This window comes from Haemaphysalis longicornis, unplaced genomic scaffold (assembly GCF_048455015.1).
Source record: "Haemaphysalis longicornis isolate Haplotype H1 unplaced genomic scaffold, Haemaphysalis longicornis Haplotype H1 scaffold_12, whole genome shotgun sequence".
Classification (NCBI taxonomy): Eukaryota; Metazoa; Arthropoda; class Arachnida; order Ixodida; family Ixodidae; genus Haemaphysalis; species Haemaphysalis longicornis.
The window spans coordinates 5,318,514-5,346,510 of NW_027526225.1; the positions used below are offsets into that span (position 1 = coordinate 5,318,514).

The 27,997-nt window shown below is 47.1% G+C and overlaps 1 protein-coding gene and 2 long non-coding RNA genes across 3 annotated transcripts in view; 2 read left to right on the plus strand and 1 right to left on the minus strand.

Annotated features, from left to right (window-relative positions):
- LOC144161841 (uncharacterized) overlaps window positions 1–27,997 on the plus strand; it is an 88,069-nt gene that overhangs the window by 45,492 nt on the left and 14,580 nt on the right. The window lies entirely within an intron of this gene.
- LOC144162321 (uncharacterized) lies at window positions 637–27,492 on the minus strand. The gene is made up of 8 exons (XM_077692801.1): window positions 27,248–27,492; window positions 26,368–26,454; window positions 25,835–26,039; window positions 19,496–19,986; window positions 18,125–18,417; window positions 10,358–10,543; window positions 8,425–9,255; window positions 637–7,418 (listed from the first exon to the last, which is right to left on the minus strand). The coding sequence occupies exons 3-8, from the start codon at window positions 26,014–26,016 to the stop codon at window positions 7,035–7,037; spliced, it is 2,367 nt and encodes a 788-aa protein (XP_077548927.1). The 5' UTR covers window positions 26,017–26,039; window positions 26,368–26,454; window positions 27,248–27,492; the 3' UTR covers window positions 637–7,034.
- LOC144162322 (uncharacterized) lies at window positions 11,877–17,201 on the plus strand. The gene is made up of 2 exons (XR_013320652.1): window positions 11,877–12,094; window positions 12,157–17,201. It is a non-coding gene; the product is annotated as an uncharacterized LOC144162322 (long non-coding RNA).

Genomic DNA, 27,997 nt, shown 5'->3' on the forward strand with positions numbered 1-27,997 from the left:
GACCACCTGGGGATATTTAACGTGCGTCGCAATCTCGTACATATGGGCGTTTTTTTTTCCGCGGGTTCGATTTCCGCGGCCGGAAATCGAACCCGCGACCTCGTGCTCAGCAGCGCAATGCCTTAGCCACTGAGCCTCCGCGGCGGGTTGTAATTTGGAACTCCCAACGAGGTCAGGTCCCTTCCGTTGACCGCATCCTGTTGTTTTGTTGCTGCTGCGTATTCGTCTTTTTTTTTTCTTTTTCGTAAAGTCAGCAAGCAAATTTGTTAAATTATACGGCTTGACAGCTATTAATTTGGAATGGTATTTTTACAGCAGCTAACTTCGCTCTTATACTGGACGATCTACTTTTATATATGACTTGAAAAGACGAACTGTGGCAGATAGCTTCAATTTTCGGCGTGTAAAGATTCTCCAGCTCTGTTGAAAAGTAATCGGCGGCCTCAGCCATTTTCTCCACCTCAAAATGGCCCGTTATTTTGCCGTATAGGGTGCTTTGAAGAAGTTCAACTTTGTTTATTATTAACGCCTTAGTTTACATACCTTTTGATTTGCTGGCAGCTGAGTACAACATGTTCAAAATGTGAGGGTACAGCAGCTGGTAGGCGACGATAGGAACAGAAACTGGTACGGCATCAATGTTGCACTTTCTTTATTCATGTGCCAGAGCCACATAAAATACAGTACACAGAGAACAAACCGCATCAGTTAAGTAAACAAATGTGTACCAAACACCATGCTACAGGGATTTATTTGCAGTAATACAACCACACTACAGGGTGGTTGTATTACTGCAAACTGCAGTGTAATACAACCACCCGCAAGCAAAGATATGCTGCTAGAGGGGAAATAATTTTGAAGTGCACTGCTGCCAGAGACAACTTCATTTAGCACACGGAACAGAAATGTGCACATTTTCTCGAAGAGTTAGTGAGCAAGTTAGAATGATTTCATTTATGTGAAGATATTGTGATAAACCTCTTGTTCTCCCTCCAATCAGGACTAAAGCCCTTCCTCCTCTTCCATTATGACTAAAGCTGGAATATTTGCAACATGGGATAAACACCCTCGTTGTGGCATTAGCTGCTGTACACATACATATCAAGTGAAGGCGATCTCATTTTAATCAGCACCCTTGTATTCAATTTACACCAAGTGCCCCTGGCACTCCGTGTACTCGGTGACAATTAGATATTGTCATGGTTTTCTGCTAAGTGTTCTACGAAGCTACCAAGACATCTGCACAGATCGTAGGAATATTTCTGTGAGCAGGTGACATTTCGACAGTGACGGCTTATGGTAGTAGAGTTGGTGGGAAATGAGAAGGCTTAATAACATCATGTGAGAAGCATAACATTAGCTGAATGAGTAAGTAACGAAGAATCTTTATTAAGGGATGGCCTGAAGCCACAATGAGAAATGAGAAGCCTATGCTATTATTAGCTTAATAACAGTGAGATATCTTTAATAGCTCACTCAAAAGACTGAGGAAACAAAGTCCTGATGGCCTTAGGACTCCAGCTAAATCTCAGAGAGTGCTGTTTTGCTGCCCAGAAGCTGACCACATTGTCCCCAAATATGGTGTTTTACCAGATCCTGCCAAATTGCCTGTTGTAATGGAATTCCAGAAGCAGAAAATGTTGATTACCTTTTGCAGCTTTACTGACATTTGCTCGTACTTAAGACACCCACCCTGTAATCAACTACGAATCTCATTGGGTCTCTGACCCAGCTCCTCAGCAAGGATAGCGGCCCCTCTAAGTAGTCAACAGCTAGTGAGGATGCATTTACTAAACTGTGCCATCTCCTCTCATCCCTGCCAATCCTGCACTATTTAAACCATAGTGCTCCAACCGGAATTCACTCCAGTGCAAGTGGTGTTGGTTTGGGGGCAGTTCTCGTTGTACGCAAGGCAGTATATAATGGGCATGTAGTCACATATGCAAGTTGCACTTGGTTAATATCAAAATGATGACGAGGGAACGCCTGGTCATGGTTGGTTGAGTGCGAATTGCTGCCCATACCGTTACAGCTGCTCTGTCAAAGTAGTTATGGACCACCATGTGCTTTTCTGGCTGTCCCCGCTAAAAGATCCATTTGATTGCCTAGCAAGTTAGGCTTTGAGAACTACAGGACTATGACATACAAGCCATTTATTGCTGGGCTGTAGGCACCATGATGCTGACGCTCTTTACCGTTCTCTGCTGCTGCATGACAATGAGGAAGTCTCAAGCACTGATTGCTACATGTCGTCACTCGAGATACAGTAATCACTCGTCAACTGAAAGTCATAAAATCCGCTGAAAATTTTGTTTCGAGTTACCGAAATGCAGAAAACTTCTGGCCAGGTCACTGATATAAGAGCTAGTGCTGCTAACAAAGGCAAAATAATTTGCAGGGAAACAAATTTTTATGATTTCATAAGAATGGCGTGATGCTCGCCCATTTCGCCTTCGCATCTGGTCTTAGAAAGGTGTTCTTCAACTGCTCGATGCAGCGCATAAATCAAAGGTTGCCACCGCTACATTCTACCTTGATGCGAAGCAGGTGCAGCATGTTTTTTGTTTGTGCCATAATAGGCACTTCTCGAGGCTCCTTATCATCCATACGATAAGCTGCATTGGCCACAGCTACGTCAACGATGTAGGCATTTGTCAGCATTCCGGTCATGGGGACATCGGCCTCCTACAACTCGTCCTCCTTGTGAATTCACCATTCCCGACTGTTTGGCACATAGTGGGGAACTAAGCGTTCGAACAATCGGCCTCCTACAACTCGTCCTCCTTGTGAATTCGCCATTCCCGACTGTTTGGCACATAGTGGGGAACTAAGTATTCGACCAGAGACCTTATCAGCTGCCTGTAGTGGGCTTTGCTGCATGTCCTCTCTGCCAACATTTTGAGATATCCATGGTCTTGCAAAAAAAAGTTTTGAGATAAAGGGGTGCAAATACATAGCGCCTATGATGAGAAAAAGTTTCGACTTAACCAATATTTCAAGATAGCTGAGATTGTGTTATTGAGGGATTACTGTATACTAAATGTTATCAGAGCAAAAGAAAGATTCATGGATTTCCTCCATCTTGAGCTTCCTGTGTGGCTTATTTGCATATGGTGCACCTTAGACACTATGCCAGAAATCATCACACTTTGCCATTCATGATGAAATGCTGCTCCAGTACAAGCATTGAACCAAAGGCAGCAAATGGCTTGTCTAATTCCGTGGCATCTAGACTCACAAATATGTGCCTATTTTCATAAAGAACTGCACTGTGCCCATGCTGGGGCATACAAAATATATCAACACTTGCAGTTCTACTGGTGAGGCACGTACATTTCAATTTGTCAATACGTTCATTCTGTGTTCCATGCCGATGCCAAAAAATCTCTACTCCTTGACGGAACTGGCCTTATGCAGCCTTTACTATTTTCAGTGTGCTGTCGACTACTTGATGTGGTATGCAGAGACTGCCTGCTGCTACTGTGCGCAAAGCTGCCTCCTTTGTTCCGTGGCAATTAACTGTGCAACAAAGAGCATCCCGTAAAAAGCCTAGTAACCTAAAATGGGTTTTTTCATTCAAAGTTATCAAGGCTCTCTTCAAAGCTTGCTGTACCATTTACAGCACCAATGCATACCATCCTGACACTGCCACACATGCTACAACCAGCCTATCTCCATTTTTTTCTTCGTGTAAACGCAAGCCCCCGCACACCATTGCCCTGATCACTCAAAGTGAACGCTTATTGTTGATGTTGCTAAGCACTCAGGACAATTTCATCAACTGGCCTGATCATTAACAAAGATAGCAAGATCAAGAGTGTCAGAAGCCACACCACGATGGCAGCACGCCTCATTTTACCTATTTACCAAGCTCACTCATCAGGCTGTGGTTGCCACCAAGTTCTCCTGGCTTGAGCAGTAAACTGCTTTCGCATTACCATGGCCTCTACCGCGTCGTCAAATGTACATATCCCGCAAATATGTGGTTCGGCTTTTACTCCACCTCTCCAGCACCAAAACATCCATGACGTCTATTTCCATCACCTGAAGCCTTAAATAGACCCTTTTATCATCTCATCTGCCATGTTGCTAGAGGATGGCTTTTTTTTTTCTTGTGGGCAACTGCAAGAAAGACTGTCACCAACACCATGTCCACTTAAACAATTGACAGACATAACCAGCGTCGGGCATTCGCCATGAATGGCCATGCACAACAGAAGAGCCACTATCCGCACTCCTACAACAAAAGGACACAAGGACACCAACTCTTGGCCATCGTAACGTTTTGGGACTAGTCCTCTCAGTCCAAGAATAAATCTTCCCTTCAACTATGAAAAAAGACAAGGAGGGGGTTGACTTTCAGGGATACATCCACGTGACTGTCTGCCCACTGCACTGAAACACTCCACAGCAAAACAAAAACACACAGCACCACACGCCCCAGAATGAACAACAGAAAAAAGTTGAGGGTGAGGAATTTGCACAGAGCTACATATACGTGACTGTCTGCCCGCTGCTCTGAAGCAGCACTTCACAGCAAAACGAAAAAAACACAGCACTGCACGGCCCAGAATGAACAATACAAAAAAGTTGGGGAGGAGAACTTTACACAGGGCTACGTCTACGCGACTGTCTGCCCGCTGCACTGAAGCAGCACTTAACAGCAAAACGAAAAAACACGGCACCGCACGCCCCAGAATGAACAACAGAAAGAAGTTGGGGAGGAGAACTTCACACAAGGCTACGTCTACGTGACTGTCTGCCTGCTGCACTGAAGCACTTCACAGCAAAACGAAAAAACACGGCACCGCACGCCCCAGAATGAACAACCGAAAAAAGTTGAGGGTGAGGAATTTGCACAGGGCTACGTTTACGTGACTGTCTGCCCGCTGCACTGAAGCACTGTCACAGCAAAACGAAAAAACACGGCACCGCACGCCCCAGAATGAACAACAGAAAGAAGTTGGGGAGGAGAACTTCACACAGGGCTACGTCTACGTGACTGTCTGCCCGCTGCACTGAAGCACTTCACAGCAAAACTAAAAAACACGGCACCGCACGCCCCAGAATGAACAACAGAAAGAAGTTGGGGAGGAGAACTTCACACAGGGCTACGTCTACGTGACTGTCTGCCCGCTGCACTGAAGCACTTCACAGCAAAACTAAAAAACACGGCACCGCACGCCCCAGAATGAACAACAGAAAAAATCTGGGAAGGGGGACTTCACACAGGGCTACGTCTACGTGACTGTCTGCCCGCTGCACTGAAGCACTGTCACAGCAAAACGAAAAAACACGGCACCGCACGCCCCAGAATGAACAACAGAAAGAAGTTGGGGAGGAGAACTTCACACAGGGCTACGTCTACGTGACTGTCTGCCCGCTGCACTGAAGCACTTCACAGCAAAACTAAAAAACACGGCACCGCACGCCCCAGAATGAACAACAGAAAGAAGTTGGGGAGGAGAACTTCACACAGGGCTACGTCTACGTGACTGTCTGCCCGCTGCACTGAAGCACTTCACAGCAAAACTAAAAAACACGGCACCGCACGCCCCAGAATGAACAACAGAAAAAATCTGGGAAGGGGGACTTCACACAGGGCTACGTCTACGTGACTGTCTGCCCGCTGCACTGAAGCACTGTCACAGCAAAACGAAAAAACACGGCACCGCACGCCCCAGAATGAACAACAGAAAGAAGTTGGGGAGGAGAACTCCACACAGGGCTACGTCTACGTGACTGTCTGCCCGCTGCACTGAAGCACTTCACAGCAAAACGAAAAAACACGGCACCGCACGCCCCAGAATGAACAACAGAAAGAAGTTGGGGAGGAGAACTTCACACAGGGCTACGTCTACGTGACTGTCTGCCCGCTGCACTGAAGCACTTCACAGCAAAACGAAAAAACACGGCACCGCACGCCCCAGAATGAACAACAGAAAGAAGTTGGGGAGGAGAACTTCACACAGGGCTACGTCTACGTGACTGTCTGCCCGCTGCACTGAAGCACTTCACAGCAAAACTAAAAAACACGGCACCGCACGCCCCAGAATGAACAACAGAAAAAATCTGGGAAGGGGGACTTCACACAGGGCTACGTCTACGTGACTGTCTGCCCGCTGCACTGAAGCACTGTCACAGCAAAACGAAAAAACACGGCACCGCACGCCCCAGAATGAACAACAGAAAGAAGTTGGGGAGGAGAACTTCACACAGGGCTACGTCTACGTGACTGTCTGCCCGCTGCACTGAAGCACTTCACAGCAAAACTAAAAAACACGGCACCGCACGCCCCAGAATGAACAACAGAAAAAATCTGGGAAGGGGGACTTCACACAGGGCTACGTCTACGTGACTGTCTGCCCGCTGCACTGAAGCACTGTCACAGCAAAACGAAAAAACACGGCACCGCACGCCCCAGAATGAACAACAGAAAGAAGTTGGGGAGGAGAACTTCACACAGGGCTACGTCTACGTGACTGTCTGCCCGCTGCACTGAAGCACTTCACAGCAAAACTAAAAAACACGGCACCGCACGCCCCAGAATGAACAACAGAAAAAATCTGGGAAGGGGGACTTCACACAGGGCTACGTCTACGTGACTGTCTGCCCGCTGCACTGAAGCACTGTCACAGCAAAACGAAAAAACACGGCACCGCACGCCCCAGAATGAACAACAGAAAGAAGTTGGGGAGGAGAACTTCACACAGGGCTACGTCTACGTGACTGTCTGCCCGCTGCACTGAAGCACTTCACAGCAAAACTAAAAAACACGGCACCGCACGCCCCAGAATGAACAACAGAAAAAATCTGGGAAGGGGGACTTCACACAGGGCTACGTCTACGTGACTGTCTGCCCGCTGCACTGAAGCACTGTCACAGCAAAACGAAAAAACACGGCACCACACACCCGCAAACAAACAACAAACAGGAAGTAGTACCTCAAAACAAACAACAGAAAAACGCTGGGGGGTGAGAAGGCGTGGTCAAGGGGCTTGTGTTTTCAGAGAGGAGACGAAGTAAGGAAACAGTTAATGTCCCTGGCCGTGCATCTTCGCATGGGGAACATTTGCGCCAACACTGCGGCAAAGAACATGAGGGCGCTTTCGGGCTGCCTTCAATGCTGCATTGTTTGGTGGTCGCCCAGCCGGCACTCTCTTGGACCCCTTGGTAAGCCCTGGACGGCGCCTCGACAGGGCTGTGGGCTGCACTTTTATAGTACGGCCACGCCTCAATTCGAGGCCAAGTGCCGAATTCATCGCCATGATGGCCCCTACACCACGCTGCTGCTTACACAATCTTTGCAAGCGCATGCTTGCACTTGTCAGGTGCTTTCTGTACGAGTCTTTGTGCCATTCAGCCTCATGAATTTTTCTCATCTCGGCAATGAGGGCTTCCAGGTTGTCATCTGCATCCTGCACAAACAGTTTCATAAGAAACTTTCACAAAAGAGGCAAAAGGGAGAGGATTACCTGATCTTGAGTAAAATTAGATGGGTTTTAAAGCAATACTTGCTTCCAAAGACAGCAATTTATAACCAGGACACTAATTTTATCGGAGAAATAAATATTTTGCTACAGTACAAAAAATGCTATCACAGCACACGTCAATAGTGTTCGGATTTAATAGACACTTGCTATACGTATTCATTGTATTGAGGAATGGGGTATCGGTATGCGAGTAGTGGACCCTTCATTCCATAACACCGGAAGATTTGACGGGACCACAAAGACACAATACAACTTAGCAGGCTTCTTGACTTCTTTTTCGTTGTCCCATCTAGTTTTTGGGCTGGTATGCAATAAATGCATAGCGCCAGTGGCTTTTGACTGCAGAAAAATTTATTACATTGCATCATATTTTTATTGACTGTGCTCTGAAAGTATGACACTGCACAACAGCCTTTCACAAATGTACATTCTGCCCAGAGCTGCACGCACGTGCGTTCAAAGATTAACAAGTGGTTTGAAAGCTGCAGTTTGCCTAGCAATTCATTCATACTTGTTTCACATTTGCATGCAAATGAAAAGAACTTGGGGCAAATTCAGCAGAATGGTGTTCAATATAAATAAAAGCGCGAGGGTTCCGGCTAGTTGGTAATCCATTAGCAACACAGCGCGAAAAAAAGACCAAGGAGTGCGTGGGTGGGTGCACCTGAGTGCGTGGGTGGCTGGTATCACAACCTAGCGCAACATTGGACAAAGGTTTCCTGACAACTGATAGAAAATACTTGAGAGCATAACAGCACATATGGGATAGTGCTTGTCTTGTTTGTGTTCTTTTGTTGCGCTTCAGTGCGTTTTTCGAGCTAGGAAATTTTGTGGCAGTTACCTTTTTGGTGTATTCATTTAGGCTATTTATTGCGTGGACAATTTAATATGCCTAGTGAAATGAGACTGGTTTGTGGAATGGCGCACATACCTTCCTGTCTTGCTGCTGCGAACCTGATGTGGATGGCAGCGCATCACACAAGGCATCCTGTTCCGGTTGCTCCTCCTGACACGGACTGGCCGCCGGTTCTGGCGGAAAGTCCTGGCTGCTACAGGCCACGGGCTCACCATTCTGACACCTCGGCAAGGAAGCACGTTGGCTTGGCGTCACTTCGTCACCCGATGCTGTGAAATAGTCAATGCTCGGGCACTCACTGCCAAGTGCAAGCCACCCCAGCTCATGTCTGTCCTCGGCCGTCAGTGCAGGGCAATTCGGGAAAAGCCCTCCATAGTGCTTGTGCACCAGGGCCTGGTGCTTGCAGAATGCCCCTGAGTTGCCAGCTGGGCACGTGCACAGGCCTGTGTGGCCCCACACCTCGTACCACTCGCCGTTGCCACTGGAGCTGGGTACGGAGAAGCAGCCGTCTCCGAGCACTCGAATGTCCGCTGCAGCCTCTTCCGGCATCCTCTTCAGCAGGCTGTGGTAGAGCAGGTGGTGCGTGGAGACCCGGTTGTTGGCGTGCTTCAGGATGCGGCTCTTGAAGTACTCCTCCATCACTTGGCCAACCGACTCCACAAGTGCCACAGCATTGAACGCCTTCGTCCGCGACAACACGATGTCTTTCAGAATCCTGATGGAGGCTTCTGCAAAGTTGTTGGTGTTGTGGCCTCGTGTAGTTAGGTCTGCACGGCACAGCAACAACCACTCCCCCTGCTGCTGCTGCAAGAAGGCCTCGACACGCGCCTTGTAGCCCTCGTGGCTGCTGCCCCGAAGGCCCTCGATGGCTTTGTTGAGGCCCTCCACGCTGGTGGCATACATGATCTGAGAGAAGTCAATGCATAAAAAATTAGAACACAAAGCATTCTAGCACATCACACAGACGTAACGGAATTTAGGTGAAAATTTTCTAGGGATTTCACGTTCCTTGAGCATTGACTGCACACACACACACACACCTTTATCTTGACCATACTGATTTTGAAGATGGTGCTTATTGATAACTAATCTATTCATAATACACAAATCTAAGCGACGGGATGTCTAAGCTTCTACTGTAAGTCATATTTTGAACGGCAGGCCTGCTAATAGCATGCACATCAGGGCGTTTGTTTTCCAACCCCACGTGCTTGTTTGCCTTATCAAGCGCACATTACATCATGCACTACATCATACATTCACAGATACACATAGCTTTGACACAAGTGGCAATATGCACTTGCTTTGGTGATACATATTTGCGTTTGTTCTGACCTCTTTAACCCTAACTTTCCAGGCAGGAATTTGTGGTTTGGTGCAAGTGGTGATATATGTTTGCTTTCGCAAAAAGCTTTGTCCTTATAAACTGGTTTTTTCCACATTGCATTTTTTCCTGCATGTGTGGACGCCATAAAATCTACGCCTACATTGTGAGGTAATTTGATAAAAATGCTATGCTTTCTGAATCGAAATGTTAAAAACCATTGCCTGTAGTGTCATTAGGACATTGAGAGTTCATGTAGGCTCAAGTGGGCAAAAGATTACTAATCATAAAACTAAGTTTTGGCTAGGTTCAACGGCAATGGTTCCATGTTCATTTCCTGCCAGACTTCTTTCTTGTGTAACGTCTGCATACTCATTATAGCTGTTGTCAGGTCCTTTCAAATATAAACATTTATACATAAAATCATGCAAACATTAACATCTACAAAGTAAATTTAAAAACTTAAAATTTGTCATTTTAAATGCATAAAGTGTAATGAAATCAGTGTTCTTGCCCGGACTAAATTTTAGCAGCATGTTAACAGCCAGTCCGTAGTACAATGAAAATGTACACTGCTTTCATCATTTGTATAAATGTGCCTAGTTACCTGGTAGACCGTAACATGGCCATGTCATTGCCACTCATGCATTGGTACTGCCACGAAAATACATGGGAAACACGAACCTGCTGAAATTTCGTCATCAAAGCTCTCCTTTGGTCTTTCTCAACATTGTTTCGAGCAGCCGTCAACCACCGCCATTCTGCCTGTGCCACATGAAAATGGCACAGAAGCTGCCTTCCTTCGGGCCAGGTGGTCCTCAGAGCTGCTTTTTCAGCAGCAGAATTGTCTGTCATGAATGCTCCAGGGGCCTATAAATGGGGCAACAAAAATAGCAATGATAATATAAATGAAGTGATGTACTGTATGCACATGATTACGTGTGCAGCTGTCGAAGCGTAAAATTTTAAAATCAAGCGTAACATTTGTGGTGCGCATATCATTTAAGGTGTGCCTGTGCTTATGAGAAGGCAAGCGCTGCAGGGGGCGGCAGAAAGTTAGATGGGCAGATGAGATCAAGAAGTTTGCGGGGATAAATTGGTCACAGTTGGCACAGGACCGAGGTAATTGGAGAATAATGGGAGAGGCCTTTATCCCTGCAGTGGGCGTAGATAGGCTGGTGATGATGGTGATGATGATGATGATGTGCTTATGAAAATGCAATTCAAGCTCCCTTCATAGGTCAATTTCATTTGCTCTAAATAGGTTTTTGTTATGTTCCTTAAAATTTTTATGGTAATTTGTCCAAAAGGCAGTTGTGTGCCAAACAGCAGGAGAGTGTGCTGCTCCCATTAGCTTTTCGAAAACCACCATTCATTTACAGAACTCATGGAGAGTTACAAACATTTACGTTTTAGTACAGATTAATATATCAGCTACTGAGGTGCCAGTCAGGCTGCAGTACACGAACGTATTTCCCAAAATTGCAAGCTCAAAAGGTTATTAGAAAAACTGGCCATGTATCAGCATTTCAGTCTTGCCTGTCGAACAAATAAGCCCCCCCCCCCCCCTTCCCTCCTATTCCCACTTCATCCTGCTCCTCCCACTTCCCTTCCTCATCTCCACTCCCTATCCTACTCTTCACTTCCCCTTTCCAATCTCCTGCCCTTCACCTCTACCCTTCCCACAACGCCCTGTGACCAAAGGATAAATAACAGGAATTTGTAGAATGGAGGTTAGTTTTCCATTAGTTTCTTTGTTCTTCCAGAAATCAGACCGACGTTCAACCTCCTTCCCCCCACATAAGGGGTTGTCGGCTCGTTCAAATATGAAAGCATTTTTCAGACAAAACGGCAACGTTTGAGCTGATATCTTCTGCAAGACAACACAGTAATAAAAAAAAAAAGCTAAGCATATAAATCTGTGCGCGCATCTGGAAGCGGCGCCACCTATCCACACGAAAACAAAACACGTAACCAGCACTGTTTGGTCTAGCACTGGATAGATGGCGCCGCCATTGCGAATAGAACTCCTGCGACGGCAGTTTTTTCATTAATTCAAAAATAACCATGTAAGTTTATTTTATGGGGAAACAACCGGCGTCACGTGCAAAGATATGTAAAGAAATTTTCTGTGAACGTGTTGTGGGAACGCAGTGCGCTAGACGAGCTTCAGCCAAGCCAGGTCAAGCGTTCAAAGATGGCGGCGCCCTTACGGACGGTCACACAGGCAATTATATCACGGCGAACGCCGGCGACAGACGGTCGGTAAGGACTAATTATGAACTTGTGAACTATATTTTGTCAAGATTATCTCCACGGTATACTGTGGCACGCTTGTAATAACCCTGCCGCAGTATCGCTGTAGTGCACGCAGAGCAGTGGCGAGGTGTGATTGCGTAGTGCTTGATTTCTTTCCCTAAGGTGACGTTATCATCTCAGTTATGGTCGTGCCTGGTGCGTAGTGCTTGATTTCTTTCCCTAAGGTGACGTTATCATCTCAGTTATGGTCGTGCCTGGCATCAGTTTAGCAGCCCTCAAGTGCTCCATCGCTAGACTTTATTACGACAAATGCAAAAACGTTATTCAGAACAAGTGGTCGAAAAGGGTAATTGTGTTGTTCAGAACAAGTAGTTCAAAAGCAATTTCCTCATCACCTAGCAGACAAACATGCCGCTAATGAGACACATTGTTACTACGAATAACCCAAGCATTCATGCGTGGGTTATTTGTAGAGTTATTAGTGCATTCATGAATAACCCAAGCTTCCAGGCTTTCTTTTAGTGAAGTCAAAGGTAGGGTGCCACGCAATATCTGCCCATAGACGTGTTTGAGACGTGTAAATACTGCCCAAAGGAGGACGCTGAGCTTATGTTGGGTGTTCTTGATAAGAAATAATGCTGGTGGACTGGGTTTGGTATTTAGAAGATAAAGCGCTGTTATTTCTAGCTTGTGAGTTCAAAAAAGATTAAGTACTCATGGCGACATCATTTACACAGGAGCAAAGCACGGATAGTGCTCAAGAGACTAAGGAACTGCTGCCTTCGTTCGATAACGGTTGCTTCCATGCTGCCATGTGTTTGTTTCTTCACACTAATGCTGCTTTGATTGCTCTAGCATGTACAGCCAACTAAAGAGGGAAGCCTTCTGCTAGGATAGTGGATCCCACACTACATGACTTAAGGATGAAAATCTCTGTCTTTGCTTTGTGATCTTCAACACTGCCTTCTGAATGCGCATACATTGTTCCCCTACAGCCTATGATGCCTGTGGGGTTATTACAACAGCCAGGTAAGCCAGTGTGGCCGTCCTAACGGCAAGCACTTGAACACTGTGCCTTGTATTTAATGTTTGGTTCAATGCAAGTGCAATCCCGGTTACGCAGCAGCCTTGTGCCTTAGCCATGTGCCTTCATTAAGCCTTGCTGCACTCTGTGCAGCAAAGTGTTTAGTCCGTCCATTCGGACACCTTGTGGGCAACAACAGTTGGTGCAGTCAATGAGTTGGAATTGTAAAATACTGGATACTGGCAGCATGACCCGGTATAATGTCTACTTGGGAAGGTCTGAATAGTGCAGGTGTCCTCATTCAGTTGCAGGAGCTTTTTGTTGCCTTTGAACCTGTAGAAGCTTGACTGTTGTGCCGACGGCACATTGGGATGCCTGTCCGGTATTAGGTGGTGGCTGAACCATTTGCCAAGGGCCTTTCAGCTGATGCCAAATAGCTTTCGTCAGCGTAGTTGTACGTTGTTTTATCATACTGTGCTAGCATTCGTTGTCGGTGCTCGTTGGCGCACCAATTAGTTTAGGCACTTTTTTTGCTGCAGCTGTCACCTTCCAAATGATATTAAGGGCATTTTCACCTCATTCACCCTTTCTGTTAAAGCTAGCGATCAAGCGAACTCCTTTCTTTCCACTTCTTCTTCACAATTTTTGCGTGATGCTTTCCACCTCAAAGAATGCCAAAAGCTCTCTTTTCAGTGTTAGGCCCTAGTTCATAATGTTCATGCGTATTGAAACAACAGCAGTTAGTGACCTTAGGTTGTCCACATAGAGCCCTCAGCCTGACCATAATACAGTGGAACCCCATTACTACGTTTTCCACCGGACCGGGAAAAGAAAACGTAACAGCTGGGAAAACGAAAGAGTGAGGAAAGCCACGAAAATGGGTCGGCGTCTTACTGGCGTCATTAAAGGAGTACTGAGACGAAATTTTGTTGTGTTGTTTTTTTCGCTGCTATGCATGCCTACCAGCCCACTAATCATAGAATGACAGATTAGACGGTCGAGCGCAGCGTAAACATTCATTTACGGCATCGTTTATTCGTGTCACTTTCGGTTTCGACAAAACGAACGCCGAGCGGCCGCCATGACAGGAGGTATCACGTGACGTCACCATTCTTGCCGTATCACTGCCGCTCTGGTAGTGTGCGCGCACTCAGACCGGCCGAGGTCTTCACCGTCCCCACAGGCCCGGGCAGCATGACGTCAGTCCCAAAATCATGACGTGTACACACGCCCGAGCAGCGTGCGCCAACCACAGCCAGTGCGTCGGCTTCGTCACGGGAGCCCCAACGTCGGCAGTTTGGGGCAAGTAGCAGATGATGTCATGTCGGTCCGCTCTGGGCTTTCTCGTGCGGGCGAAGATTAAAATGGATTTTAAATATGTTTCACTGAACGGTTGCTGTTGAAACTTGCTGGGAGATATCTCCTGATAAAAAGGAAGCATTCTACATAGTTATCTCAGCTTTGAAATTTCGTGCCAGTACTCCTTTAAATGACCCCCTATCTGGAACTCCATTGTTGCCCACTTCATTTCTGCCCGTTCCGCCAAATGTAGGGGTGTTTTTTTGCATTTTTCATGTGCACATTCAGTGTTGCCAAGAGCAATTAAGACGGGCGTCAAGTCATGATAGTCGTCGCAAAATCACTGTACTACTCGCTCGTCGTCACCTTACTCATGAAGGTCGACAACAAAATCAAGCGTCGTGAAATCCCCGTACCACGTGCTAGCCGTTCCGACCGCCTGTATGGGTGGTGTAGAAAGTGCAGTTTGCAGAAAGGCGGTGTAGAAGGACTGGCACAAGTGACGGTATGGGTGGTGTAGAAAGTGCCGAGAGTGGCAAGGAAGGAGCAGCAGACGATGCATCGAGACCGATCTCAACGGTACCGCACCGGCAGCAGCATCGGCCCGTGCCGCGGTACTGGAAGGCCATGCTCTTTGCCAACTGACCCAATCTAAAAACGCTGCACGGCACCATTACAACAGTGCGGCGGCGCTAACATCACGCACTTCCGGCGTTCCGAAGTAAAACTTCTGTTGTAAGCTCAGTGATGATCATAATAGCACTTTCGACAGATGGCCATCTAGTGACGGCCTCTCCAACTCGCTTGCAGCTTCTTGTAGGTTGTTTAGTAACAAATCCTGGCCAAGACTCATCAAAAGCAAAAATGGCGGTGCCCAAGCCGCTTTGAAGTGTCAGGTTGCGACGCATTATACGGTAACAGGCCCACAGTTGCGTCGTTACAGCGGGGTTCGCAATATGTTATATCCTATGGGAGCTATGCCGGGACCGATGGCACACAACGTAACAGCCAGGAAAATGCAACAGTGAGGACTGTAACAGCGGGGTTCTACTGTACTCCCTCACAACCGGCCTTTCTGGCATATAAAAAGTATTTGCCCAGTGCATCAGACCTACCCACCCGTCCCTATTGACACACCATGGCCTCTAGGCCCATGTGAAGGCAATGGTATCATCCACACGAGCCTAGTTTGCCGTGCTATGCCATCTGTAAACCAGACATGCACTTACGTTACGGAGGCACCTCTTCCATTTGTTTTAGGAGAGCTCAGCCCTAGGCCCTTGTCTTTGTGTTGCCCCACCGTCTTGCCTGATCATCTACACAGACTCAACACAGGCTACTCGAGAGATGCGGCGTGTACACAGCACATTGAGCATTACATTCGACGTGCACCGGATGCTGAAATCGTTCCCGTGCCCTGTTTGCATCCTCTGGACATGTTGCAGCACACCTACCCACTTGGAGGCCAACTTGGCTGCTCATAATCCGTAAGCTACGGACCCGCTCCCGCTTCTGCAGCTGTCACTGCAGGATGCTCTTCTACTTAAAGGGCGGACAACCGATTTTTGTCGTGCATATGCTCTCTAGCTCATATAAAAGCCAGCATTTGATATAGCCCGGTAACCACAAGAAATTTCTAAACAAATTGGCGGAAATAATTTTAATTTGGCAGCAAACTTCCTGAAATCGGAAGGGTGGCGGTTCTCGAAACTTGACACTACAATATGTGTCCCCGTCACGTGACCTGAAAACCTAGCTGCTACTGTAACTGCTGAAACGTTTATTCACTTATTGAAAACCTTTTCACACAAGTATTTGTAAAAGTTAAAATTGTATATGTATTTTTAAACACTATTTTGTAAATTTTTGAGACACGCTACCCGCCGCCGCTGGGTTCTTCTCAGTGTGGATAACTGAGCATCCATGCTCAGAATCAATGGCAGCGTTCAGTAAACAGACCCAGTGAAGAAGCTTTGATGATTCTGCCTGAGTCAGGGACTTTCTTCTGCCAAAGTATTCAATTTCAGTTTTCAAATAATCCAATGGAAGAAAAAAAGAAAAGACAAGCCTGGGGAGAAGCGAACTTCTGACCCCCACAACGTGAAGCCAGATTCTACCTATTGTCCATCCCAGCAGATGGCACCTTCGTGCAAAATAGACTGGTGAATTAAAAAAAGCACATAAAGGAATAAGGAAGCCCGCGATTCACACTTTTCTTTAACTGGGGACGAATTTTTAAATATCGCTTTTCATCTGGCATACAGACAAAAGTATGTTGCCACGCTACTGTGTGTCATGGTTGCCAGCATTATTTTTGGGAGGACACATATGGTTCGTAGATCTAAAAAATTCCGATTTGAAAAGTTCTAGGGCGTTATCGGCAAAACCGTTTATCGTTAAGGTGCTTTAAGTGATGCACTTTCATTTGGGATAGAGAATATATACTCTACAAAAATTGGTTGTCTGTCCCTTTAAAACAGCCTCTCTTCGGCACTCCACGCGTGGCCGTCTTCCTCTACATGGGGCTGACTTTCCTGGCGGTTGAACCCACCGTGAGGTGGTCACGCTCTGGAGAATTTGCTTGGGTGTTCATGCAACGTGGACTTCTAGCCTTGTGGTGACTAATTCAACTTGCCCCTACCGCCCTACTTCTGCTGCGGAAGCGACATTGGACCACCCCCTGGGGACATGCCCAGGACTCCAATCAGCCCGAACCCAGCACTTGGTAGCCCTAGGAAATCGCCCAGGCCGTCCACCCGATATTCATTAGTGGACGCATGGTCAGCTTTACAAGCTGCTGTAGGACTATCTTGCTGCGACTGGCCTATACAGCATTCTGTGGTGCATAAAGCCACTTGCCTCCAGTTTCTTTCCAATTTTTTTTAACCTTCCGTTACTTTCATGCCCTGTGGCAAAATGGCGCAATAAAAAACAAGTCTCTTTCTAGACTACTGTGAGGAACATCTTTGCAAATTGGGGCGCATCAAGCAGTCATCGCTGCTTCATGCATGCAGGCATGTCAGAATATGCACTCGATTTCAGCACCACCTCTGCTACAGAAAGTGGCACCATTGGTAACTATGGCACTGCTCTTGACGGCAAAAATATGAATGCTCTCAGGCCAACATTCCCTGTCGTGTGTAAGCCGAAAATGGCGAAAGAGCCACATCCCTGTTGCTCTCTCCTGTTCCTAGATTTTGCATGTGCTCCCGGCTTGGGCAGTCACCCGATTGGCAGCGCCACTTCGTGGAAACTATAAGAAACAATTCGCAGGGTTTGTCTAGCCGTTGTGAGGTGGTGCTCCTACATGTCCATGTTTTCTTAGTGTTTGCCTGTCAAGCTGCATGTCATGCCCGAGTGGAGACATAAGGGCAGACGCCCATTTATTACAGATGTTGGCACTGGCTTTTCTTTGCGAGTCACTGCTATATTGTGCAGAAAATTGGACCTACCAGCACGTGCCACCTGGTCAAGTTAGAATTATGCACCCTCCAGTGTCAAGATATCAAAGTCAAGACACATACTTAAATTACATGTACTTCTGTCCCTCCAGGTGGTTCTTTCCCTTAATAACAATTTCAATTTATCGTCTTTTGCACTTGAAGAAAATGGCTGACCAATAATGTTGCCCTTTGACCAAACTTTGCAGTAAATGTCTGCTTTGGTTGAAAGCTCAAAAAATAAGAAAAGAATTTTGCACCATGCCCTCATGATTGTACTGGTCCTTTTCCCTGTGCATTGTTTTTATAATCTTTCCATTAGGTTCAGCAACACATGCTTATTGACTTGTGACATAGATTTGACAAGCCTTTCAAAAAGAAAATGACAAGACATTGTCAGTGAAAGCACCACACATGCATGTCACTTACGCTGAGTCCGCCGAAGCACAGTGGGTAGGCCTCCTTGAGGAGTGTGAATGCTGTGGCGTAGGCCTCGGCTGTCTGGGCGTTGTGGAGCAAGACAGCTATGGGGACTGCCCCAGCACTCGTTGCAGCCAGCAGAACTGTGACTGTGGCATGTGTCGCATCACAGGATGACGTCGAGTCAACAAAAATCAGTTCGCGTGCTGTGTGGAGTTGCTGGGCCCGCCTCATAATTGGCGTGGCAACAAGGACTGCCCAGGAGGCGCCATCCTTGGTGCGGTTCAGCCGGACATCAATCCCTGCATAAAGATAAGAGTAGATGACGAGCAGGTAATAACACCGTGCAGTTTTAAATAATAAGATTTATTCAGTTATAGGAGTCACCAAAAGCATGAATCCCTTGCCAAGGAGTCCTGCTACAGATACAGTAGACTAGGGGTTCTCAGGCATGTTGGTCCCAGGGAACCCTGCAAAGCTCCACTAAGTGCCAAGGAACACCCCCCCCTTCTCGCCAATTTATTGCTCTTGAATGTTGACTTTACACAACCACATAAGCTTGCTGCACCTATCTCCAAACAGGAGAAATCCGCATCGGGGTAATATAAGGCCAAGATTCAAGTGCAACAGTTTAACCACGTGGCCCGCTTTCGGAGTCTGGCTGCCTACAAGCTGCTGGCGGTATTTATTGCGCAGCTCGCACATTTGTGTTATGCACCGAGATGCGCTTACTGACAATTGGGCATGAGTAATGGAGGTTGCTTAGATCAACTGCACCTCGGGTTCGCCATATAAGTTACTTGGCGAGCGTGGAACAAGGAAAAATTTATCGGTGGCTCACAGAACCCTGAGGAGGAGCCTGCGGAACCCACTTTGAGAAACCATGCTAGACCATGCAGCAATTGGAATCGGCCTAGAGGGACCTGGTGTACCCTTTGCCAATGCTATGGAGCAGACAGGGTTGCATAGGGACAGTTAGTACTCTCCCGCATCATTTTTGTCGATGTGACTAGTATGTAGAGCTATTTCTTAGTATGTACAGCTATTTCATATAAAGAAAGTGCATGTTTGTATCTCTCCCCCTCAGTCATTTGTTATGCTGGAGGCAGTAATGCAATGGCGGTTCAAATTATGCGCACATTAGCGAACAGGTTATGATTCAACACATTGACAAACAATATAGTGGTAACATACCATGTTGCATTTGCAACGAAGTTCTCTAATCTCCTTGGCTGCATTCTCACAGCCTGCCTATGGCTGCCGTTAACACGAGCAGGAACTACGTGTGCTATGCTGAGCAGAGTTGAACAAAACTTCTTTTTTTTTTCCCTCCAGTGCCACATTCCGTAGCTGTGGCACAAGTTAACACAGCATGCTCACCTTGCTCTTCGTATGTTGGCATCTTCTCTGCCAGCTTGTCCAGGGGGTCCACCTGCTTGCCAAAATTCTCCTGCCGCCAGAGTCTGTGCCAGTAGTAGACTGCGGCTGGCAGGGGGTTCAGAGCAGCATTGGCCAGCAGGGTGAAGCCTCCCTCTTGCACAAGGAGCTTGCTCTCGTGGAGCCGGATGGCTTCCGCAGGGGACATGGCGTCATTGAAGTAGCCCACGAATGCCTCCTTGGTCGTGGTGGCGGGACCCAGACGCCGCAGGGCATCGGCAGATGTGGTGCTATGGCTGTGGCCCTCTTGGTGCCACAGCCTAATCACTGCAGGCAGGGGGCTCGGCCTTCGCAAGAAGGGATCATTCTTTTTTGTGTGTCTGTTCGTTTTTTTTATTTTTATATCTATCTTAGCCGGGCAAGAGGCACCGCTGCTGCCAGATGGCTTCTTTCGTGCGTTCTGCTTGCACCGCCATGTTTTATGGAGCACCATCCTGAAAAGAAAAAAAATGAAGAAAAGATTACAGCAGCATGTGTAACTGAGGAGGCATGTGGGGCAAATCATGCCTCCACTGCACCAGTGAAAAGCTTTTGGTAGCGTGTGTTCCTTGAGTGTCTGGGTCATTTCTGAGCTGCGTGCCCCTGTGCTTGAAACGGTGTTGTAGGAAAGGGAGCCATGGACTCGGTTACGCTCTGTGGCTCTCCTACATTTATTCAGGTGCGTAAGGCCCGGCCGGAACTTAGATAGCGGCGTAGACATGCGACCGGCCCTGGAGCACAGTCCTGTTCATGATGAGGATAGTGGCGCTGCAAGCAGATGATGATGCACCACTACAAATTAAAGCAGTACAGTACTGACACTGCAGTATGACTTCTAAAAATTAATGCGGTGCACTTTATGAAGATGTCAAGATGCCTTCCTGCGGTGATGGGCATAGAAGTTGCTTGGAACAATTTAAAGCAGTATCATTGCCTCAGCTTTGAGCAGCCAGAAAACAGCTTGGGCCAGCTGTTCTGTGACATAAAACTAGCTTAGAGAGGCATTTTGCAAAAAACTTCCAGCTTGTCAGACTCAAAGCGGTCTGCCCCTTTCCCTCTCAGCAGCATGTATATTAGTCAAGAAGGAAACCAACAAGCACATTCACTGCAAAAATAGCCACACAGCCAACATTTCAGGGGGGCTTGTGGCATCTTTTGGTCCCTTCAGCCTTACCACCCCCACCTTTGGGCAGTTTCAGAGTGCCTCAATTCAGAGACTAGTTTTTAATTGAAATAAAGGGGAAACAGGTATAGCTGGTCTCAAAAGGTGGCCTCTTCATTCCTTTGAAGCACACGACAAGGCATCAAAATAGTGACAAAGACGCAAAGAAGTTAGGTGTGCCCGACAGCACCCAGCATCCTGCTCCTGGGCTTTTAGCGGCCAAAGCAGAAACTGATACCATGAATGAAGCTGTAGATCATCAGTGGCAACACGTCTTAACTAATTAAATATAGTTTTATGGGTTAAGACGGACTCGTAAAATAGTGTCTACTCCTTTAAAATATCGAACAATTTTTACAAAATCTCTTGGCTTACTGACAATTTAATAAAGTTCGCCTTTTGCAGAATAAAAAAAAATGCTCATCACGTTGTGTCTGGTGTAACCCCATTTAAAATCTTTTTTTTGCTTGCAGTGTCAGACATAAAATGTATTAATAAGGTATAGGTTCGGGCGAAGTGGGTGTATCATGTCGATTACTTTCTTCCTTGTCATCTTTTTGTGCAGTGAATGTTTATTATGAAATATGTGCTGTTAACAAGGGCTTTCCTGGTAGTTTACAAAAGGTATTATAAATGGGCCATGAAGACAAAAAGCAAGTTCTGTTCATTAAAACTACTGCTTTGTCTGAAAGTAATGCTAGTGCCACCTTTGCAGTTGAGATGTAAACGCTGAGGAAACAGTGGAGCTGGCAGTCTTCACTAGATCTAACTAGGCTTTTCACAGGTATGCTTATCGTAACGGTCACTGATGCCGTTGAGTGCATGCCGCATCCCTCAGCTTGGAGAGCACCTGCATGTCGAATCTTATGTCGTCACTAGGCACAGCCAATCCTGATGCACGCCTCCCCCACCTGAACATCTGTGCCGTGACACGCATTCCCCGCACCTGCTTGCCAGCTCCTTTCTTCCACGTCACTTCCCCTCACACTTGTTGGCTTAGTATTTTCCTCCTCTCCACTTTGCTGCACTAATTATTGTGAAACGCCAGGCAACGCCCGTGCTTGAACCCAAAGAAAATGCTAAGCGCCCGAAACGAACGTGATGATAGCGCGCAATCGGATAGAGAGAGAAAGACAAGACTTCTTTATTGAGCTAGGTTTGAGGGGGGGTGGTTCCTTATTTCAGGTAACTGTGTGCCGTCACAGCCATCAGAAGTTGATCACAAGGTAGGGAGCTAGACAGCAGTATCTCCCACTGCTCCAATTTCATTGCACGAGGGACCCAGGTTTGATTCAGAAGACGAAAAGCATTCAGGCATGCACTCCCAACCCCTGCTCGCGGGCTCCTTGCCTCCTGGCCACTTTCCCTCACACTTCTGGCTCTGGCACTTTCCTTCTCTCCATTTTGCTGCGGCAAGTTTCGAACCCCACCAGGCACAGAGGTAACTCGAGCTTAAGCAGCTCCGCTGTTAAAAAAGACGAGGAAGTGGCGACTTCCGAGCAACTTTCTGACATGTCTCTACGACATCGTGGAATCTTGTTTGTGCGATCGGTGGGTAGCGACCACAGCCACTGGCAAGAAACATGACTGGCCGCTTGTAGTGGGTCGTGTTGTTCTGTTTGGTTGTACCATGTGAATGCTAATGTGCAGGCAACATGACTCATATTATGTCACTTTAGTGCAAAATTTGAAAGTTTTCCAATATTTCTCGCCTTTTTTATGTTAAAAAGCATCTTTTATGGCTGGAATAGAGCTGTGTTACTAAAGGTCCCTTTTTCAAATTCAATAAAGTTGAATTTTGTCGTCATGGCCCCTTTAAATGCCTTAAGAAATTTTGTCTTGTGTCCCTCCCTGGTCTACCACTTTCAGCCGACAATGTTGGGTAACAGGGCACAGATTGGTTTTTATAGTTCAGTAAACGACTGGAAACAAACAAAAAAAATAAATCCAGGGAAGCTTGCACTCATGCACAAGACTGGGATGGCGAGGCTGTTTTAGGTGAGCATTGCCGGGCACATGGTTAAGTTTCAGTATTGTTGCTTATTTGCATAGGCGTGGTGCTAGCAATTGTCGCCATGTGCATCGAACAGGTTTTTGTTGTCTTTGCGGCGAGTGGTGGATGAAAAGTCATTCTCAGCATCGTAGACTTTCGTCAGCTCTTTGTCATCGACTCGAGTCAGCGGTTGGATCTGTAAGTCGTCTCGGGAAGGACTGGGCACACTTGTAGCAATGTCTCTCATGATCCATAATGGCTTCTACAAAATGCGGTGGCCACAGTGGTCTCTCCCAAGCCGCATGTCTTTTAAACACTGCTACGTGCAAGGGCTCTTTTACAGTACTGAGCTGGTGTGCACAACAACACGAGGACAAATGAACGAGGGGTGTACGCTATGACGTGTCTGTCATTTCGAGCAAGTGTTGCCACAAATAGAATGAACACTGGAGATTTTTTTTTTTTTTTTGGCCCTCTCTTTCAGCCAATCTCTCTCAGTGGGTATGCACTCTGGGAGTTTTTTGCAACATGGGAATTAAGGCCAGTAACTACAGCTCTGCAGTTAAAAAGTTGATTTGAACCGACTGGACTAGGAAAATGTTTGTTTATATTTTGTTAGTCGTTGGGTGGCACCCCACTTGGGTTCCTGTGCCACGTGCTGCAGCTCACGATGGGGTCAGCACGGGCATTTACAACTGGTTCAGGGCTCCAACGGCCTTTACTGCTTTATGTGCCCGCTGGGTCAGGCCGATCTGGTCATCACAGCAGTTGCTGGCCAGCAGTGCCACCCATTGCTCCGCATTAGGGTTTCCAATTTTGGGGACAGCCATTGTGCTTTGGCATTCCCATGCGGTGTGGATTTTTCCTGATGGCCCAGTGGGCATATAGTGTAGGGTAAATTGTACTCAGCGTGTTTAAAGGAGCCATGAAGACAAAATACAAGCTGGGTTTATTAGAAAGACTGCTTAGTTCCAATAACAATGATACCAATATCATCGCAATCTTTGAACGAATAACGGAGATATGAAAGAAAACGTGTGAAGCAGTCGCGGCCCCCTAGCCAATTTCCCAAGCCAATTTTCTATGACGTCACGGAACCTTGTTTGTGCGATTGGCGGCCGCCTAACTGAGCCGTCGTGATGACACATGACTGGACGTCTGTAATGGGGCCTCTAGTTCCATTTGACCGCATCACTTGAATGCTAAAGTGCAGTTAATGCACTGAAAATTGTGTTTTATTGTTGGCCCGCATGACATCATTCTTGCTCGTAACACGTCAATGTGGCGCCAAATTTGAAAGTTTTTAAATACTTCTTGCTTTTTTTTTGGTTAAAAAACATATTTCGGGGCTGTAATGGAGCTGAGTGAGATACTGAATCCTAGTTCTTTTAAATTAAATTAAATTGTATTTTCTCTTCATGGCTCCTTTAAGTTTGAGAACGTACTTGTCTGCGGCTGTCTCCAGTTGGTGGATTCTGCCCTCATGAGGGATTCGTGTGGCACAGGGTATCTTTTCCTGATACCACGGTAATATGCTGCCCTGGGGAGTGGCATGGGTTCTTCAAGGTTCTAATCATCAGGTGCTTGGTTTGCAGTATATTCCCCGAGTGTGCTGGGCCCCACAGGCTCCTGTGTTGTATCTTAGGTGGATGCTGAGGTTGTTGGGGTACACCGCCTTTAGTCTGGAAGAGTACAGCCTCACAAATTTTTAATAATATAGCAGGAGCGACAACTGATCGGCATGCCAGCACCTTATCACGGTGTTCCCTGGCCAAACAGGCGAGAGTACGCGCATGCGCCTAAAACTATCTGTTGTGGGAGTGTCATCTGCTATGCTGTTCTCCTCAAGACAACACACCCCCTGATTTTTCTTATCTTGCAAGGTCGTTTCGGTACCGCAAAAAGTAGCTAAGCACCGTGTTTTATTGTTATCAGATTTCTTATTCATCACATTATATTGCGAAGCAGCCTATGGCTATTCCAGCCATAACACTGGTCCTGTTCTACTTTTATTTATCTTTTCCATGACATTCCTCACGCTAGGAGGGGGCAAATGACCCGGAAAAAAAAAAATCACACGCACATTTGATATGCCCATGTGCATCCAATAACCACGGTTTCTCATGAACAGTTATTCACATGCAGTGGCAGGGAGTGCACCACTCTCAAGGAGACAGCATAGCAGACGGTACTCGTACAGCCAATAGCCCTATGCGCATGTGCATACTCTTGCCTATTTCGCTGCTGATAAGGCGCTAACATGCCGATCGATCGTCGCTCCCGCTATATTGTTAAAAATTTGGGAGGCTGTACACAAAGTGTGCGGTGGCTTACTTGTCTGGTGAGAAAGTGTCTACAAGTTTTTTTGCAAATGGGAAATTGGTGTGAATGGCCCGTCCAGAAGTGTTCTGCTGCTTCTAAAGCGACAGCTAGCTCCTTGGCATCTGTCACGGTACGATGACATAGCGAGCCACAGGAGCTAATATGGAGGTTTGGGTGTATGACTACAGCTACCCTCCGTCCTTTCCTTGGATCTTGTCCATGAGCATCAAATGCAGAAGCTTGTGTGAAAATTTGCTTCGTGTAAATATTTGCTGTAAGACTAACAATATCAAATTAAAGGAACTAACAACCTTGCAGGTTATGGTGCTCTTACAAGTTTGGCAGTTCTCTTTCTTAAGGGGCTCTCATGTCATGAGAAGATGACACTAGGGCAGTGAGGCATAGCACTGAGCTAGCCTCCTCCTGCGAATGTATGTGCAACCCTCCTCCGCCACATACACAAAGCTGTGTGTGGCACGTAGCTTTGCTTCAGTTCTTTGATGGCTGACAGGTGAATACATCTTTTCACCTTTAACCTTGGTTTGGGGAACTTGTCCTACCGCAATGTAACAACGTGTAGCTTGGTTTTGAAGTGTGCACTAACGTGACAACACTGTTATTCTGACCCAATCACCCGCACATGTACTTTGTTTGTCATGGTGTTTTCGAGAGGAATGGGGTGGAACACAAAATGTAGAGCTGCGGTGTTTTCAAGTTGGACGATTACCACAACACTCCTCAAGAAATGTGGGGCACCCATCTGCATGTGCACTATGGTCTTTCAAAGAAGCAGAATTGTGATCCCGCTAGTTATTACAATTCTCACTTTTGACACCTTGCTGTTGACTGCACAGACTCCACAATCCATGATGTGTTTGTCCGGAGGCCATACTCCTCCACCCAGTGGCAAGCTGAGCCTTCATCTTGCAGGTTGGCGCGCAAAACTTCGAGCTCACTGGATGAAGATGCGTCATCTCTGATGCACTCTGGTGGCTCCGCTGTAGACATTATGCCAGCAAATGGTGGCAAGCCTGCAAAAGAATGCAAGCATAACAGCTTTGAGGCACAGATATTTATTACAAAGCGCCTAACTATCAGTGATACCGGCAGGTAGAACTTTGTTTAAAATGTCTGCTCAAATGTGTATAGATAGGACAACACAAGGAACCACAGATAGCTTGCCCTGACGTCGGCATAGCTGCCATGTTTGTGATTCACAAGCACAGCGAGAGGTTGCACTTTTATCCAATGCTCTTATATCTGCAAAGGCACTATATTTTGTGTTGCTTGATGGCATTGACAAGTACTGCCAAAACAGGGACGCTCCATAAAAGGAGCGCAGGAACCAGTCGCACACACCTCGTGCCAGCTGGGCCCCGAGGAACCACGTGCACTAGGTGCTCATCATCCGTAGGGCCTCTCTCTGCCCACCGATACGGGCACCACCTGAAGGAGAGGAGTTCAAAAAAATGCATCCATCATGAAAAATGCAAGCATCACCTCGCCAAAATACAAGTTACATGTAGATTCACGCCTATACAGTGCATGTTTGTCGAGCAGAAACATTGCACTGCTTGGATCGTTCAAAAGTGTAACAAATATCAAAACAAGAACTTCCCTGCAGGTTTGCCATTATTTAGGCCAAGCTTGAAGCTTCAATTGAACCACAGCGGCTCAAATTCAATTAAGAAAGGGGCCGGGAGGGTGCATTAAATGAGATGAAGTGGTTTCATGTATTGAAAAATTTAAGTCTCCTTGGCAGGATGCCTGACTTGCAACGTCGGAAGCTGTGCTGAGAGTGACTTCCAGGGTAGTCACGTTGGCATCATAGCTAACAAAATTAGAGGATCCTCTTAATGAGTTTTCTTAGTGCCTAAAATTAGCCGGCTTGTAAAACTCGATGCACGTTTTTTTTTTTTTTTTTTTTTAATTAACACACCGGCACTGCACAGCTCCAGTTCACGAGTGCGTGTACAGAAAACAGCAGAACAAGCTGAGATCGCATTTCAGCTTAATAGTCCGTTCGCGCTGACTCGAGATCATCTTCGTAACCAGGCGCAAAGAAACCAGTGTTTTACGCCGTGCAATATCTGATCTACATTATAGACATCCCCACTACGCTGCCCCCTTCCGTGCGCGCAAGAACGAGAGAAATTTCACGAAAACAATTCATCAGCACACTGTGATTATAACAGTCCAGCAGCAAGCCAAAATGGCAGTGTGAGGAGAGCGCACTCACCCTTCGTTGCAGCACTGGGCGCTACTCCGACGGTGGCTCTACGGCTCTACTCCGATGACTTCCCCAGACGTAACTAGCGGCGATATCGCTCCTCGATACTCGAACGCTCACGTGCGGTCTAAATCGCGCGCTCAAGCTCAAAGGATGCCGCCGCTCGGCGCTCCACCGCTTCCGCGAAGTAGTAGAAATATCGCAGCGGCAGGTTCGCTCCCCGAATAGTCACTTTCGCTTAGTTCCGGAATCGGGCAGCCGCGGCCGCTCCAACGTCCCTGACGCCGAGAGTACGATACCTGCCGGCGTTGCTATGTGTGACGTTTCGGCGTCGCTCCTCTGAAACCAGCCAATCCTGTGTCGGTATGGTTGCTATGCGCTGGGCTCCCTGCATTTTAGAAATAAGCCGCCGGGAAACACTTCGAAGTTTTACAATTGACCTTGGTTCTATAAACGTTGGCCCAGGAGGCGGGGCCTCTCGACGTGGCGCGACGACCGCGCGATGCGCTCCTGCTCTGCGCGTCCCCTCGCGACGCACTCATCCGCGCCGCGCTCCGGCGCGACGCGCTCCTGCCGCGGCTGCTGCAGCGGAGCGAGGCGAGTTTGGGGAATTCGTCTCTTCGAGAAAGTCGGATCTTGGGCGCCGGCGTGGCCGTTCGCGCTCGTTCCTCTTCTAGCTTCCGTTCCCACTGCCGCTGGCGGACTTGATACGGGGTCTTGAACTTATGTTTGCACGAGCCCTCGCCCGTGGGGTGCGGG

Excerpts from the sequence above, each read along its gene's own strand:
- LOC144162321 (XM_077692801.1), bottom strand. The coding sequence starts at position 26,016 with ATGTCTACAGCGGAGCCACCAGAGTGCATCAGAGATGACGCATCTTCA. Across the intron at positions 10,544-18,124 it reads TGTGCTTCGGCGGACTCAGC|GCCCCTGGAGCATTCATGAC; the intron begins GTAAGTGACATG and ends CCCCATTTATAG. Across the intron at positions 7,419-8,424 it reads CGCAGCAGCAAGACAGGAAG|GATGCAGATGACAACCTGGA; the intron begins GTATGTGCGCCA and ends CTGTTTGTGCAG.